At 29.0% G+C, this 17404-nt stretch overlaps 2 protein-coding genes across 6 annotated transcripts in view; one reads left to right on the top strand and one right to left on the bottom strand.

Annotated features, from left to right (window-relative positions):
- Positions 1 to 108: 108 nt before the first annotated feature.
- LOC114129848 (NADH dehydrogenase [ubiquinone] 1 alpha subcomplex subunit 9, mitochondrial) lies at positions 109 to 4142 on the top strand. Its single transcript, XM_027994695.2, has 8 exons — positions 109 to 280; positions 342 to 553; positions 622 to 915; positions 1073 to 1206; positions 2756 to 2917; positions 2992 to 3184; positions 3283 to 3497; positions 3933 to 4142. The coding sequence occupies exons 1-7, from the start codon at positions 241 to 243 to the stop codon at positions 3481 to 3483; spliced, it is 1236 nt and encodes a 411-aa protein (XP_027850496.1). The 5' UTR covers positions 109 to 240; the 3' UTR covers positions 3484 to 3497; positions 3933 to 4142.
- The window catches only part of LOC114129849 (E3 ubiquitin-protein ligase goliath), a 51249-nt gene continuing 37394 nt past the window's right edge, over positions 3550 to 17404 (bottom strand). For 2 of the 5 annotated variants that reach the window (XM_050197438.1, XM_050197437.1), the window contains 3 exons: positions 13230 to 13349; positions 12738 to 12954; positions 3550 to 3993 (listed from right to left, as the gene is read on the bottom strand). In XM_050197438.1, coding sequence (XP_050053395.1) covers positions 3929 to 3993; positions 12738 to 12954; positions 13230 to 13349 — 402 coding nt within the window. In that variant the 3' untranslated portion in view covers positions 3550 to 3928. Of the gene's footprint in view, positions 3994 to 10469; positions 10686 to 12737; positions 12955 to 13229; positions 13350 to 17404 lie in introns of all 5 variants that reach the window. The other 3 variants (XR_007603203.1, XR_007603204.1, XM_050197439.1) reach the window with 3 other exon arrangements.

The following is a 17404-nucleotide window of genomic DNA, read 5'->3' as shown; positions in this document are numbered from 1 at the left end:
GGTCAATTGGTACCACTTCACGGTCTCCTTTGTCGTTATCATATATTTTGTCCTATCGACTACAGCTGTTTGAAAAATCCAATTCCTTATCAGTTATCACGTTATTGGAATAATTTTCCAATGGTTTATGTTGTAAGTGCAGAACTTTTAAGCGAAACCAGTTAAGACAATCGTTTTCTTTGAGGAATGTCGCTCTGAGTTCAATCGTTTATCCAAATATTGTATTAATCGCGTACTATTATGTCTGTGCGCGTGTTCAACACCAACGTTAAGGTTCTCAGTACGTATGAGGCTATAAAATTATTGTAAATTGGATTGTGTTTAGTAAATTTGAATTACAGGAAACCGAAATTTGTCATTGGCCGGCTGTTCGACTTCGCACTATAGCACTGAATCTTCTGAACCCCATGTCATTAAGAATCCGTCGTTGTCTCAATTGAAAAGAGGTACCGGCGGTCGGTCAAGTTTCAATGGGGTGGTTGCCACTGTGTTTGGAGCGACCGGACTTTTGGGTGCTAATCTTGTAAACAAATTGGGAAAAATCGGGACACAGGTAACTAATTTTGTATTTAGATCGTTGATATTGATGTTCCTGTTTATTCAAACTCAATTTGAAAATAGTTAATTATTCCATACCGAGGAGACGCCTATTTCATAAGAGAGTTGAAACTTGCTGGTGATCTGGGTCAAGTATTATTTCAACCGTATCACTTGAATGACGAAGACTCTATCAGGAAAGCAGTGAAGTATTCAAATGTTGTCATTAATTTAGTGGGACGTGATTGGGAAACAAAAAATTTCAAATTTAATGATGTTCATGTTGAGGGAGCAAAACGCATTGCACGCATTAGTCGTGAGATGGGAGTTGAAAGATTAATTCATGTATCTGCACTTAATGTTGATCCATTACCCGCTGTAAGTTATTTGTGTATTTTTATAAGTACTATACATATACTTTTACTTTTTATAAAAGTATAAAATGTTGGTATCATTATATGATTTTTTTTTTATATAATTATTAATGTATTTATGATAATAATAATATTATATAAACTGTTATTCATTGTTCTAGCCTATTTACTTAAAAAAAGGATCAGGATTTTTAGCATCTAAAAAAGTTGGGGAACAAGTAGTACGTGATGAGTTTCCTGATGCTACTATTTTTCGTCCATCAGACATGTATGGGCAAGGAGATAGATTTTTATTGTAAGTATTTAATATCAGATCTTAATCATATAATTTAAAATTCTTTTTGAGTTTTAATTCAAAACAAGTTTCATAATTTTTTAATTTATAAAAATATATAAATTAAAAGTACAGTGTATTTGCATGTGTAGTCTCCATCTTGTTAACACTTACCATATCAAAATATATGTTTAGCAGTCTCAATTTTGTTTGTTTAACTAATTTAGCCATTTTGTCATTGTGATATCTATGGTATAAAATAAAAGTAGGTACATTATAATAGTTAAAATTAGTCCTTATAATAATAATAACTAATTTTATTCTTTAAGTTAATATTTCTATGCACTTGTCTAACATTAATTGTTTGTTCTATACTATACTCTATACCAAATAAGATCAGCCTTCGGCGGTGACCAGTTGTTTTCAGGAGACGGTCCGGCTCCCCCACCTAGTAGTTGGTCGACTGTGTCATGACGGCAAAGTTCGAGATCGTGCTCGTAGGGAAGCCACGCCCATACACACAACTCAGCCGCCAAAGGCTGATCTTATTTGGAATAGAGTATATACCTTTTTATATTTATATTTTCATAGACCAATAAATAATTATCCCACTGCTTTTTTCTTGTTTTTAGTTTTTCAAAAAGTCTACAAAGTTTAAGCTTGACTTTTGGATTATAAACTTCTCTTTAAATTCTTTTATTTATTTATTTTTCCACATGAATTATATTCTTAGTTATGTTAACTAGTGTTATTAAATATGTATTTTATATTTTTCTTTAATCGGGTTAACAATATCATTATCAAAACTTAAAGCTTCAAACTTAGGTTAAAAAAACAGTTTCCAAAACACCGAACTAAATATTTAAAAAAATTGTATCTTAAATATTAGAATCTAAATCAAAATCTAAAAGTTTCTGAAACCATTTACAAATCTTAAATAATATCTGTTAAAATTTGAAGTGTTTTTTTAGCAAGGCTAAACCCTACATCAAAATGATCTAAATCATTTATTTTTACATTTTAATAGAGCTTGTTTGCCTTCGTTGTGAATATAAAATCAATCCTACTTTATACTGTACTTTATGTTAGATGTAACATGGTCTATGATTTGCCTCCTAACCAATTATTGTATTCAATACAATTTTACATGAAAAAGCAATTTAAGTGATAAAACTATTTACTTATTTAATGCATTGATTCATATTATTCAATTCATTACATTTTTTCATCATTATTTATAGATTTATTTTTTTGGTGATAATAATAACTTTTTATAACTAAAATATAATGTAATAAACAGTACCTATACTGAAGGATTTTTACTAAAAATTAAATATTATAGATAATATTTTTATTAGTTCTTTCAAGTTTTATATTTTAATCAGGAATGGTAAACATTTGAATAATCTTGTAAATAAATTATAATAGATAATTATCATTAATTATACGATAAAAATATTTTTATATTTTTATATCTATGTACCCACTAAATTTAATTTATTATTAAAATATAAATACGTATTTATTATATTATAGTTTAAATACAATTTGAAAAATATTTATTATTTAGAATGTACAGCCATGCATGGCGTCGTAGTCAACAGCAAATTGTCTTATGGAAGAAAGGAGAACAAACAGTTAAACAACCTGTTGCGGTAGCTGATGTAGCATACGGCATTGTAAATGCTATGCTTGATAAATCCACATCAGGAAAAATTTATCAAGCTGCAGGGTATGTGAATTGTGATTATCTGAATACATTTTTGTAATATTAATTAAAAATTAAAAAAAATTAAATATTTTTAGACCAACTCCCTATTTGTTATCCGATTTGATGGATTGGATATTTGCAGTTTTACGACGTGATAGAAAATTCAACTTCGATTATAAGCGCACTGGCATCTATGAAAATCCTCAATATCTGCTCAAAATGTGGTTAACAGACAAACTCTGTCCCAGTTGGCCTCCGGGTTATGTTACAGCTGAACGTTTTGAAAGAGTAAATAAATAGTTTTTTTAAATTATGATTGTTTTTGTTAAATATATGAGTTTATAATTAATTATAAACGTGATATGAATTACACTTGTATGTTGTAGGAATTTGTAAGTGATGTACTTGATGAAAGATTACCAACGTTAGAAGATCTAGGTGTAAAATTAACTAAGACAGAAGAAAATATACCTTATGAACTTAGGTTTTTGAGAGCTTTCCAATCTTACATGGATACAATTGGTGAATTTGAAACTCCAGTTCCGCCTCCAGCTTACATAGCACCACCTAAGCGTATTTTCACATAAATCGTCAAAATTAGGTAAAGAAAATGAAATAATAAGTATTTTGTTGAAATGTAGTACTCATAAATATAATATTTTAATTATATATTTGTTTTTTATTTACAAACTGTAAATTTATCATTATCTTAATAGTAAATATTAAATAATATAATAACATAATTATACATTTTTATCTATAAAATAGTTACAAAAAGTACCGTTCACATTTAAATCCAGTCATAATCAGAGGGCTATATTATATTATAGGAATACTGACTAGGTATATTCATACGGTTTTAATAACTTAAACTGAAAAGTCAATTTCATTAAATTATACAATATATATTTTTTTGTACCTAATCCTAATATGTATAATAATAAGACTTGAACTGAAGATACATTCTATTACAAAGTTTAAGTCATCTTAATGGCTAGTATCACATCCGTCCTGAATCGTTGTTTTGATGTTTCAGAAACCATCTGAAGAACGCGTCTGCCGCAGTAGACCTATTCGGCAGTGCCGCCAATCAGAGTCTAAAAAAAAAAAAACAAATACACAAATCAATATTAATTGTGTTAGAGTAAAATTAACATTTTATCAAATAAAAAAGTAAAACCAAAAAAAAAAAAAAAAATTGTATAAGTAATGTATATTATGTTTTAAATAAATGTTTATGTTCAAATATTGTTTACATCAAACATCTAAATAGTAAATTGTAAAGCAAGTGTTAAAAATAAAAAGGTATCTATTAGAGACTAGACAAACCTTTTACTGGACTTTGTTCACTTATGTTTTATTTATTTGGTACAACAAAGTACTGGTTTATATATTTTATTTTTCTATATTTTAGTATGGGAAAGGTAAATGATTTTAGTATTATTTATTTTTATAAACAATGCATAATTGAAACTCCGTGAAATGTTTAGGAATCTCTGATTGGTCTGATTTATAGAAAAAGTATAAATATTGCAGTTACCTGTTGTAATCTAATAGATTTTAGTTGAATTATCTAAATAATATTAATGTATATGGGACAAATAATTAATTCAATATTAAAATATCATAATGAGTCTTTTAATAATGCCTATTTATTAACTACTGCAAATATGGTAGTCAATAGTTTGAAGTTCAATGTTATACCGTGCACTGCATACCGTATTTATTTTTTTACAAAACAAAAAAAACCACCTGTAGGAAGAAATATAAATTAAAGCTTTGACTAACCAAGTTCACAAATAGAAGAATTACATGTTTCTTAAAATATCAACAATTCAAAATGATTTTTAAAATATGTAATATTAACATAAAAATAAATAATAAATTAAAACTCATGTAACCAGTCGTACAAAAAGCATCTTGTATTATAAATTTAATCCTATAAGAAAACATTTTATTTGTTCATAATAATTTTGAAAAATTTGGATTTTATCCATATTATTTGGTAGTCTCTCGTCGCACACTCACATTTTAAAATATTACCTATTGCCAGAGTCCAACTTAGGGGGGCTGCAGCCCCGGGCCCCGATATTATAATTTAAGTTGATAATTTAGGATTCAGATAATAATTAATTTTGGGGCCCCATAAGAAAATTTGACCCGGGCCCCAAAGTTCCTAAGTTGGGCTCTGCCTATTGCCTATAGGTGTATGCCCATACTCATTTAAGTATTTATACAAGAAATTGTATTAAGCTTATGAAATGATTATTTGTGTTCAAAAAGGTCAACATTTAAAACAATAAAAATTAAAAATAAGTTTTGTACGTTGATACTCTAATAGTCATACATATTTAGAGAGAGCCTACCTATGTATAAGCTCTTTAGTCAGGTATACAGTTATTCTATCGTCTATTTTTATCAAAACTAACAGTGGCCGAATTTTTTATGCGTATGGACACACTCTTTATCAAGGCACTATAATTAATGCCATTAACTGAAAAAAATGCTCCATGATAGCAACAACTTGAACAATTGTCGAGGTTCTTTCTCGCGGCATTCGTGGAATTCCGATTTAGGTATTTAATTAACATAATATAATCAATTTTATGGTTATTACTTATTATTATCATCAGGTACTTTTGGTACTTTATAAATTTCCGCCCAACTATTGTACAAGACTATAAGATTATTGTAAAATGGAATCAGCTAACTGTAAACCTGGAGTTTGGTATAATAACTAATAATCTACGTATCTAAATATAAAAGTGTATATAAGTATACGTTTGTATCACGCTTATAATATTATAAACTATAAGACTTAGGGTTGTACTCAGAACGAATTTCGGAGGAGGGGACCTTAAATCCCTTATACCCCTCCAAGCATTGGTTTGAATCGTGAAGTATTCTTTAGCTTGGTTTTTTTAACTCCTATAGAATGGCTCATAGTTATGAGTGAACCTATACATTTTGTTTTGTCTACTGATAATCGATAAATGTTTTGTTTATAAATTAAAAACAGGATGAGATGGCAATTATAGTTACAAAAATTAAAATTTATAAAAGCATAAATTGCTATATTGTGATGTTATGGTATCCGATGACTCCGCTATGCGTTGCTAAGAAAATTTTTTTAAATAAGTAAAGAAAACAATATTTAATCATTTTTTTATAGCTATATGCAACAAAATGCAATGTCTATATGTAAGCGTTTATAAAATAAAAAACTACCTACTCTACAAATGTTGAATTTTTCTGATTGTTTTTAGAGCTATCAGAAAAAAAAAAGAAAAAAAATGTAATGAGTGTAATTTAAACCACGTCTAAGGATATACCAAGTATCATATTCAACTTTTAACAGGAAGATTGTCCATTTTAGTCGAATTAGTGGACAAAGCGGAGTAAACCGATGCCGGTTTGCCCGCGCAGAACTGAGTTGCACTAAAACTTAAAAGTCTAAAACCGTGATACACCGATTATAACCGATAAAATATTATCTTTGTGTTTTTGTGTTTGTTATTTTTTTCCCGAATGAAGTCGTGTTGTACGCAGATCGCATTTAATTTAAGAAGTTTTGATAAATTTCAAAAAATTGCACAATATCAGCACTGTCCACGTTTGATTGTTGCATTAATAACGATAGATAGAAATGTATAAATAAAAAAATCACGTTTTTGCGTTTCATCAGTATAGTGACTAATGGAGTGGTTCGAGTCACAAATTTATATCTAAAGAAAGAAATGTATCCGTATTATGTTACGAACACGAAAATAATGAAAACAACACAATAATTGTCGTATTTTTTTTTTTTTTATGAAATATGACAAAATAACAATTACCTACATATCTATATTTATATAATCTTATATACAAAACAAAATGTATAGCCGTATAGGGTAGCTATACCATAGTCGTATCATACGTTTATTGTGTATTAAAGTAAACATTACATAATGCGCACGAGATAAAACCAAACACTGTGACGATTGCCAGTACGTGAAGAAAATTTAGACTTCCTATTTGAAATTTTACCAACGTCCGACAACAGTACATGTTGAACGAACAAAAACGGGTTACTTGGTATTTTTTTTTTTTTTGATTCGAATCGAACCCGGTCTCGGTTAAGAGACGATAATGCGTTAGCGTACCGGACGCGTTGCCTTGCAATAGAGAAGTGAGGATAGTGTACGAAAGACTGCGGCGATGAGGAAATCGGAAGTAGGAAGTACTGCAGTCGTCGGAGTTTTGTGAGGACTGCGAATCTCGTGTTCGATGACCGCCGCGGTGGTCACGACCTTGTTAGCGGTAACGCACCTTTAATAATAATAATAATATTGCAGTATACCTATATAGCGCCGTGTTAGCAGGCTGCGGTTAAACAGACACCCGTGTACATTGTAAATTATAATAATGGGGGTTCCGGCCCGGAGTCAATGTCTTTCGAGGCCCCCATTATATTGCGTAGGTTAAATACAATATATGAAATATATTACCGTCGCGTGGACCCGTGAAATATTATTTATTATAATATTATATACGACTATCGTATTGCACACGGGCGAAATTTGCCTACTGTAAAACCGCAGAAAAGTTTCTAATTTATATGATAAATATTTTTTTGGAATACAAAATTATAATTTATCACTAAAATCGTAAGAGGGGCTTTTTTTTATTTTTTTGTTTTAATAACGACCGACTTTGTCATAACTAAAACTTTAAACATACGCGTTTAAACATTTTGTTTGTTTGTATTTTTGACGTTTTTAGAATATTAATTAAGTTAAATTTATGACGAACCTTGCATTAAATTAGTATTTTGACAGAATAAAAAAAATCTTAACTTATGTTTTAAGAAAAACCAAAAAAAAAAATCAAAAATTTCTGTTAATAGCTTAAAATTAATTTGATTTTTTTTCTTATTATGCATAAAAAATAATGATTGTAAATTTCAAAAGTGGAATGTTTAATAAAAGTAGAATAAATCGTATTATATTAAACATGAAAAAAATGTCATAATATAAACTTCAAAGTCCATAAAAATGTATGTGATTTTATGTTAGGTTTTTTATGACGTATATAGATTAAAAAAATCTGTTGAATCTTTTGTTAAATGTATAAGCCTTAGTTATAAGAATTTAGATGTATGAATTTTCAATTACCTACAAAATTATTTTCAAGTTTTCGTGATTTTAAAAAATTATATTAAAATTTGAATTTAAAATGCTTATAAAAAAATGGTGACCATGTAGGTTTTGGGTATATTCAATATTTATTAATTGTTGTAAGAATAACATAAGAATATCTTGTGTTTGAATTACTTTAAAATTCAAATTATTTAAGGTAATTTTTTAATCGAATATTATTTCAAAGTTGATTAATGTTTTTGAAAATATTTTTGTTACATAATTTTCAGTCAATATTTTTAAATATTTGTTGTCGTTATAATTTCTTAAATTTTTATTTTTTTGAATGATAACATACATTTTTAAATTTATTCTATGAAGCAAGATATTTCCAGAGTATTTGATACATCAAATGTAAATTTGAACAAATAGTTTATGAGTTATGTTGGATTTATATGCAATAAAAATTATTTCCAATATAGAATACTAGAATATCCACGATTTTTTGACATAACATTTGTAAGTTTAGATCTAGCGAAATCTATCCCTGACCGGTTTGACTATTTTTATTTAAACTTGTTTTTAATATCTTTTTTTATTGTTCGTCATTCGTCGATAACTTATTGATGTAAATTCTAATGGGTAATTTTTGATGAACAGTATAGATATTTCAGTATTTGTACCTACATACGTAACTATATGACTAATAAAAAAAAGATAGGATTATAAAGATTATAAGATTGATATTATTATTGTAAAATATTATGCAGAATTGATGCAACCATCCAGAAATATAATATGCAAAAATATGAAAAACAAAAAAATTAACTACAGAATTTACACTTTACGAAACGTCGAAATTTATAATCAAAATTATTCTATATGAATATTGAAGAAGAACATGCATTTGCATATAAATCAAGGCTCTAGTTATAATTACTTAAAGTTTAGATTAGCAGAGTGCATATGGTACGAGGATACCCCGCAAAATCATGGTCCAATACTTTGCTCACATAAACATTAAATAATTATAATTCATAAACTACTCATCCAAATCTAGATTTTAATGCAGTGATTTTTAACCTTTTTCGAATGACGGAACACTTACTATTTTATAAGGTTTTCGCGGAACACAGTCGTAAAATAAAACAGTAATTATACTAATTTTTTAATATACCTACTATTAAACAATAAATGTATAGAATAAAACAGTTTGCAAATATGTTAGTAAAACGTCTTACTTATAATATCTTTGTGTTTTATTTTAAAAGTCAAAATGTTAAGAGAATGAAACTAGAAATACTAAATAAAAATGTTTTCTCTGTTTTTAAATTTTTTTGTTCGGAACACTTATACAAGTCCACGGAACACCGGTTAAGAACTACTGTTTTAATGTGTTAAAATACTCCGAACAATATTTTACATTTCTACTTCAGAATATAAAATTAAAAATTTATGTTGTCATTTAAAAAAGTAAAAATTTAAAAACTTACAATAATGATGCTATAATTATTTTTAAAAAATCATATTTTTTTTGACTGGAAATTATGAAGAAAAAAAATATTTTCAAAAACGTTAATAGATTTTGAAATAGTGTTGTTTGACAAAATAATCACTCAGTTAGTACAAAACTTTATCTTCTACAACATTTTACAAAATTCAGCAAAGATTTATATTTTGTGTTACAGTTATTAACTTGTATTATTGGTGATGAATGATGCCTTATGAGCTTTAAGAGGGCGTAATAATAATCAGTAATTACTTTTTGTTTTGTATACATTAACTTAGTATGTGGACAATGCAGCTTATGATTACGCAGTTGGGATTGAGATGTTATAATGTGTAGTAGAACAATTTTATTTGTTTACGAAGTTTATTTATTATATATATATTCTAAGTATTTTAGTGATATATATATTTTTAAATTTTCTACCTATATTCATACTGATAAATCCAAGTTCGTAAAACAGTCCGATCAAACACGGATAAAATTGTCCTTGATAATTTTCATTAGTTATATGATAGATAGGTAATGGCATTATGTAAGTTTGTTATTTTGACCGCGTAATCATAGTTATGGAATTATGCACTGCTTATATCGCGTGCTCATGAGTTATTATACAGAAACAACTAACGATCTTACTGTTGCGTCTCTCTTAAGTTCAGTCATCTATATTCTATACGTAGAGCAATCGAATTCATTGTCAGAGCCGGTTCAAGGTATTATAAATAGTAAATACCGTCCTAATAAAACTAAATAAATGCTAAAATGCCGCCCATGGGTATTTAGACAAAAATTATCACCCTGGGCTTTCGTCCCTGCCTTCCGCCGGCTCTGTTCACCGTTGATCTATTACTAACAAGCTAGCAAACATCGGTACAAAGATTACAACAGATGTCGAGATTAATATACATAGGTAGTAAATGTACGACGTGCTAATTTTTATTTTTACCCATTATTGTTTTGGATTCCTGTGGTATATACCGCGCACACACGCACACAAATACACGCTATCCGGAAACGGTCTTGCGAAATAGATGTATATTATAAAAATAACAAATATAGTTATTCAGTGAAAATATACAGTCGTGATTGTGAGTGCGTCGGCCGTCGTCAGACTATTTAGCTGTTGTAGGTATGCTAACAGAGTGAACCGGAGGCTGCTCTTCTGGTGGGAAAAAAAATGACAAGATTACTAAAATGTTTACACCATCATTACATATACATGCTGTGTCCCGAGAAACGTGCAATTGCAGGCATTATAATACTTAGATGTTATAAGTACTGTTTTTCATGTATGATTGAATATATACACATACTTATATATATTTATATTATATTTAATGACATTTTTGTATCTATTATACTTTTGAGAATTTGTGCCATAAATATACTCGCTTTATGTAGTTCGTGACGTAGAAAGTATAAACATAATAATAATTAACAGGTTTGGAAAACAAAGGAAATTGTGTTGACGTTAAAACGATTTCCCACCGTATTATATACTGCGCGTATTAGTGGCGGCAAGAGCCATAAATGTCACGATGAGAACATATATCTAGTCGTAAATTACAATAGGGCACAAACTTCTGTTGTAACTCTACTCACAATCAAAAATAAATCTCATTTTTAGTAAACTAATTTATTTTCTTTCTATATTTGAAGAACTTTTATTTAAAGCGTTTTTATGTTTTATACGTTATTAAAATATTGACCTATAACATTTAATAAGTCATTATATTGTTATTTGAAATTTACTGACGAGAGGACGTCATTCTATACGTGAAATATTATTATATAGATAACCTGCTACTCAATTGTAGTCTCCGTCCCAAAATTAAAGCTCTAGTTTGGAGAAATGACGCTGTGTAAATTGTTATCTTCAATACCTACTACAGTATCACGCACCCTTTTTTGAAAATAAAGAATCGGATCAATACTTTATGTCGCCGTGAGCGCAGATACTCAAAACACAAATCTTGTGTTGCCGCCACTGCTGTACACCATAAGTACGAGTATATTGAATACACTATTATAGGACAGCTGGAAACGACGACATCACGTGCAATCCGAGCTTATTGTGCAGATAAGCACTCAAATCCATATGTTATGTAAAAGACAACATCACACACACACACACACACACACACTACACATACAATGTTATATATTATATTTAGGACTGCACCTCAAAACAGTCAAGAATCGTGTAAGTAATGATTTATTATAAAATACATTGCACGTGGATGCACCCGATTTTATACGATAACTGATTTCCCCCTCCCTCCAATAGGTTGATGACGAAAGAAAACCTAATCCAAGACATACATATATAGGAAGCACCCCCCGCGACGTCTATAAAAGATGATTGGTTGTGTGACAGTCGTGAACGGTCATATATATTTATATATTAAGGAGAAAAAAATAAAGTCTTTAACGTGAATATTATATAGATACCCCGTATTATGCATGTACACAAGCAAACGCAACATTCATAAAATAACATTAAAAAGCCATAAAGCTGCAGTGGTGCTCCCATAGGTAAACCCCGTATGTAAATATTAAAGTCGTAAAAACATCATTGAATGATGTCAAAAAAATACAAGTCTGCAGTGTCCATACTGCGATGCAGACTATATTATACATTTATACCCTCAATAGTAATTCGCGGAAAAGAGAATTCGCTAACTCGGGAGACATCCCGTCTGGAGTTTTGACCGAAATGATGATGGTAAAATTCGAATCTCGTTTGAATGGGATGGTCAATATTATATTTACTCGTATCGTATAAACTCGATATGATTTTAAATTACTATTTACACACGCGGTAATATAATATAATATATATATATATGGTTGATGGAAATAATACATAATATAACGAATCCGCAGTTTCCCGCGTAAGGAAGGTACTTTGCCAAATTATATTGACATCGGTTTTCATACTATTTTGCGTACTCTCTCGGTGATCGTTGACGCGTCTCTCGGTAACCCTCCCTCTATATCTCTACGACCTACCCCTCCGACCGATTCCGATATAAACCACCGGTAAAGCATAATGTATACAATATTTCTGGGGTCGTCGGGGGCATAAATGAATTTAACGAACATATACCTATATACACTGAAGAAAAATCGATGGGAGCATCACTGTGATAAAGGTATATATATATAAATAAAAAAAAAAAAAAAGCGAGCGCGTTCAGCTATGCGTACTCACCGAATGACGTCGATCGGTTGGTGCCGGCGGCGACCGTTGTGCAGTTGGTGGCGGCGTCTGTGAGGCCGTCGCCACTGCCGTCGCCGCCGCCGTTGTCGTTGCGTTGGGCCAGCGCGGGCGTCAGTTCGTCGGGCGTCGACGACCTACTGTCGGGCGATTCGCACACGACCGCCGCCGCCGTCGCAGCCGCCACTGCCACCGCGGCTACGTCCGGTATCTGCGTACACACACACGCACAAATACTCACACGTCATTTCGGCCCAGAGATTGAATTTTTTTTTTTTTTTTTTGGCGAGGGGGTGGGGGTAAAGGAGGGTAAGATTTCTAGTACAGTTATTCTTTTAGTATACACATTTCTTTTTTTCTTTCGATTTTTTTGGTTTTAGTCTTATATCAATTTAGAATATACGTATAATATATTATTATCGTTAGGTAATAGGTTATTATTTTAACGTGACGCGTCCGCTTGCACGTCGATTTCACAATATTTACCGTTCTCGAGTTTTGAGCCGTGTCCATGAAACTCCGGCCACGTGCGTACTGGTAAACGTCGAAATCGTTGGTCACCTCTTCGACTTCCACGTGCAGGAAACTCTCTTGACTGCCTGTGAACTAAACGTACACACACACACACACACTATTATAATATTATGTAATTTTCAATCTATCGCTATGTTTAAAAAATATATATATCATAGCGTAATATAAAATAATGATAATAATATGTAGGTTTATCTATATTAATATATCATAGTCAATGTATACGTATATTATAATGTTATTAATTTGTTGTTTGATATAAATTATACGTTAAAATATCAACCCGATACCTACAACGATATTAGAAGATATATATTTAATTTAATTTATTGGTACCTATATACTCTTGTATGCATTATTATATAATATAGGGCATTGACCGTACGATATTGTTCAGTATCTTTTGATATACGCCTATATTATTTAAATCAACATAAACGTGTGCAGATTCATACATGCAGTCGGAAAGGTGCAGGTATAAACATATGTGTACAGGTTACTCACAAGTTATTATAAAGATTAACATAATAATGTAATATTAATAGGCAAATAGCTGCATAATGCTATATATGTATATGATATGATTAAACATTCTATTTTATTATGATGAACGCATTTTTATCCTAACCTTCTCGGTTATGCACGTCGCTGCTTGGTTCAAACTCCAAAACAACACATTTATTACCAAATTACAACCAGTTTTCGAAGTTTCGAGTTATATTAGTATTTCCTAAATTATTGCATCAGACATTCAGACATCTTTCCACTTAATCATATTAAAAAAAAAAACCCTTAGGTACAACAGTAACTGTTACAAAACACAATGATAAGTGGGAATATTATAAATAATAACTAAACTGTTTATATTTAAATATTTTGAAGCACATTAATCAAACAAAATATAAAAACAATCGATAGACTGCACTTTTCAAGGTTTAACTTAATAAATAAAATGAGAAATTAGTGAATATTTTAAAATTATAATTTGTTTGGATTTATATTCAATAAAATAAAAGTTAAAATACATTTAAAATACATGTTTAAAAAATTGTGATCGTGATTTTAAATTTAAAAAAAAATAAGTTAAGAACCTAATTCGTATCTATTTTCATTTTTGAACAATAGCGAAAATGTTTATTTAAAACTACATCATTCAGTTAGAATATAATTAATATTGTTTCATCGAGAAGTTTTCAACAGAAACGCTTTTTTGTTATACTCGTACTAACATAATATCATATAATCCGTACACGTTATTGGCAAATGGCGATTAAACAATGATTTATATTATTATTGTTATTTTATTATAGTTACAATAAACATTCAATTTACTTAGATGGTATTCGATAAAATAGTAGATTATCATTTATAATTATTATGCAGTTATATCTTATATCACTTGTACGCTATAATCAAATAGATTACGTTTGATAATAGTAATTACATTCTGGCTTTTGTTATAGGCTTATATAGCAATTACCATCAATAAGAATTTTTTTTCTGTGCTAAACTTTTAATCGATAATTATGATAATGCTAAATAGATCTCATAATAATCAAGTATAAATACAGGGTAACATGATGAAAAAATATATGGTCACATAAAAATAAATCTAGAGCACTTTCGCACTCACCTAAATATTGATCTAGTCCTACAAATTATTTTTAATCCAAAATAAAATAACATTTTTTTATACTTTGACTGATTTGAGTAGTTTTTTAATTCGTTTTTAAAACAGTTCTATGATTGCATGTTTGTTGTGGCACAATAAATAATACCAATTTTGTAATAATAACGGAGTCATAATAAGTTGATCATTGTTTATTATATAGCTTATACCCGTATACGCATTAATGCCTACTATAGTCGTATGACGTGTTAACCATTAATGAGTAACTAACCAAAGATAAAAATTCATTATGGCTGAAGAAATTCTATAATTTTTTGATGAAATAACTTTATTCCATTAACCTAATTGGTCGTTAACAAAAAAACATTAACAAAATATCCCAATTACAAGGTTCTAACATTATTATTTACTATTTTTTTGGGCTAATACTAGATACTTCATAATTTATAACTTCAGTTTAAATTGCTTAGTTGGTAGGTGGTACCTATAAACTATAAAGAGCTTTTATTAAATAAATATGTTATAAGTCTACATACTGAGTCTGTATATTATATATTATGTGTGTATATAATGCATTGTACCTACCATACAATGACCGTAATATTTACTGTCTTGCACGACTATCCAAGTAAAATCCTTCAAAAATGTTTAATAGCAATTATTTTAATAGATTTAAAATACAGTCACGTAGCTTTATAATAAATAGATAATACTAAGTACGGGTTGTTTGGTATATGCACATTATTTTATTAAGTACTATTATAGTATTTTATAAAGGTGTATGTACCTATATTGTGTATATATATATATATATATATATAATATATATGTTTCAGAATTATTGAAGAAATAAAAATCCACTTTTTAAATCGAAAAATATCATTAAATATTATCATTTAAAATTTTGTAAATAATGATAAATTGTTAGACTATTAACAATTATTGTAATCAGAAAATAGAATTAAGCAAAGCTCGATTTATTATTTTTTCATTTTAGTGGATAATTGAAAAAAAAGCCTTGGTGTCATAGTAACTATTATCGTATAACATATAGAGAATTTTTTATGTGTCAAAAAGTTTTAAGATAAAAAAAGGGGTTTCGTGAAACTTAATACACAAAATATTATGTTAAACAATACTTTTTTTTGTCCTCAATTTGTTGAAAAAACATTCATAATACTATGTGACTTTATAAAAAAATATTTTTCGTGGAATAGTGAATAGATATATGATTTACAGATAATTTGGGCGTATTATACTATTACATTATATATAATATTATATGGACTGCATAATAGTGAATATAGTTTAATTATATGAAATCGATAATACAATTAATGAATTCATATCAGTTAGTAAAAAAAAGAAACCAGCTATTATGATCATAACGATAAAATAATTTTCGTACAAAATCTTCAAAGTGAGTTATCGTGTTTTTATATTGAAAACTTTCACGCACGAGCGTATATAATAATATACATGTCCTAAATTTAATATATATTATTAGGTATAATGTATAAGCGCATTTCTGAATTTCTACTCGTACTGACTTTATATCATTGATCATTGATCAACGTCACTACTAATTAAGAATATAGAATAGAATATTATATTTTATTTTTTTGTACATTTTATGACGTAGGTATGTTGTACCCTGCTTATATACCTACTTAGGTAGAATATATTTTCAACCGCGTTAAATGCATAAACCACGATCACGATCAGCGTTTTTAATTTTTATTCCAAGTCTATGATGATTAGTTTACAATTACATTAAAGCCATTTGTCATCACTCATCATGTATTTGCCATCGTTTTCTACAGTTATGGACCGAAATTGCTATAATATTTCATTCCCTATCGCACATGGCACATTATACATAATATAGCTACATAGGTACATGCACAATGTATATTATTATATTATTATGAATGCCAAGGTTCATAGAAGATTATTCGAATAATATGATGTTATTTGTGCCGATGAAAGGAATCGTCAACACAACAAAATCAACCTTCACTTTAACGGTTGCGACTTGTTTTCCTTCGATCTCTACATGCGTAAATGCGTAACACCTCATTCGCATAATATAATTTGTACAGAATAATACACGTGTACATAAATTCGATTTTTGCCAGTGAACTGCATCATAAATATACGGATTTTGTTGAAACATTATTGTCATGGTTGATATTAATTTATTAAAGTAGCTAAAAATAGGCCGTTTATATATTACATTTTTATATCATAGAATTGGGATATTCATGAAATAGTTTCGATAAAATCGTGATATGTGTACTTAGTTCATACAATAAATGTTTTTTGCTATGATTTTGTTTTTATACATTAAAAAGTAGTACTAATCTATGTTTCTTTAAACTTAATCAAGATAATATAAGTAGTGATCGGTATTGTTTAACATCCAGACGATTGAAAATAATAATAATAACATTTTTTTAGATTTTGTCTAAAAAAGTTATACGTAATAAGTTTAAAT

Source organism: Aphis gossypii, chromosome 1 (genome assembly GCF_020184175.1).
Source record: "Aphis gossypii isolate Hap1 chromosome 1, ASM2018417v2, whole genome shotgun sequence".
NCBI lineage: Eukaryota > Metazoa > Arthropoda > Insecta > Hemiptera > Aphididae > Aphis > Aphis gossypii.
Note: the sequence above shows the minus strand (reverse complement) of the source record. Positions and strands in the feature narration are given on the sequence as shown.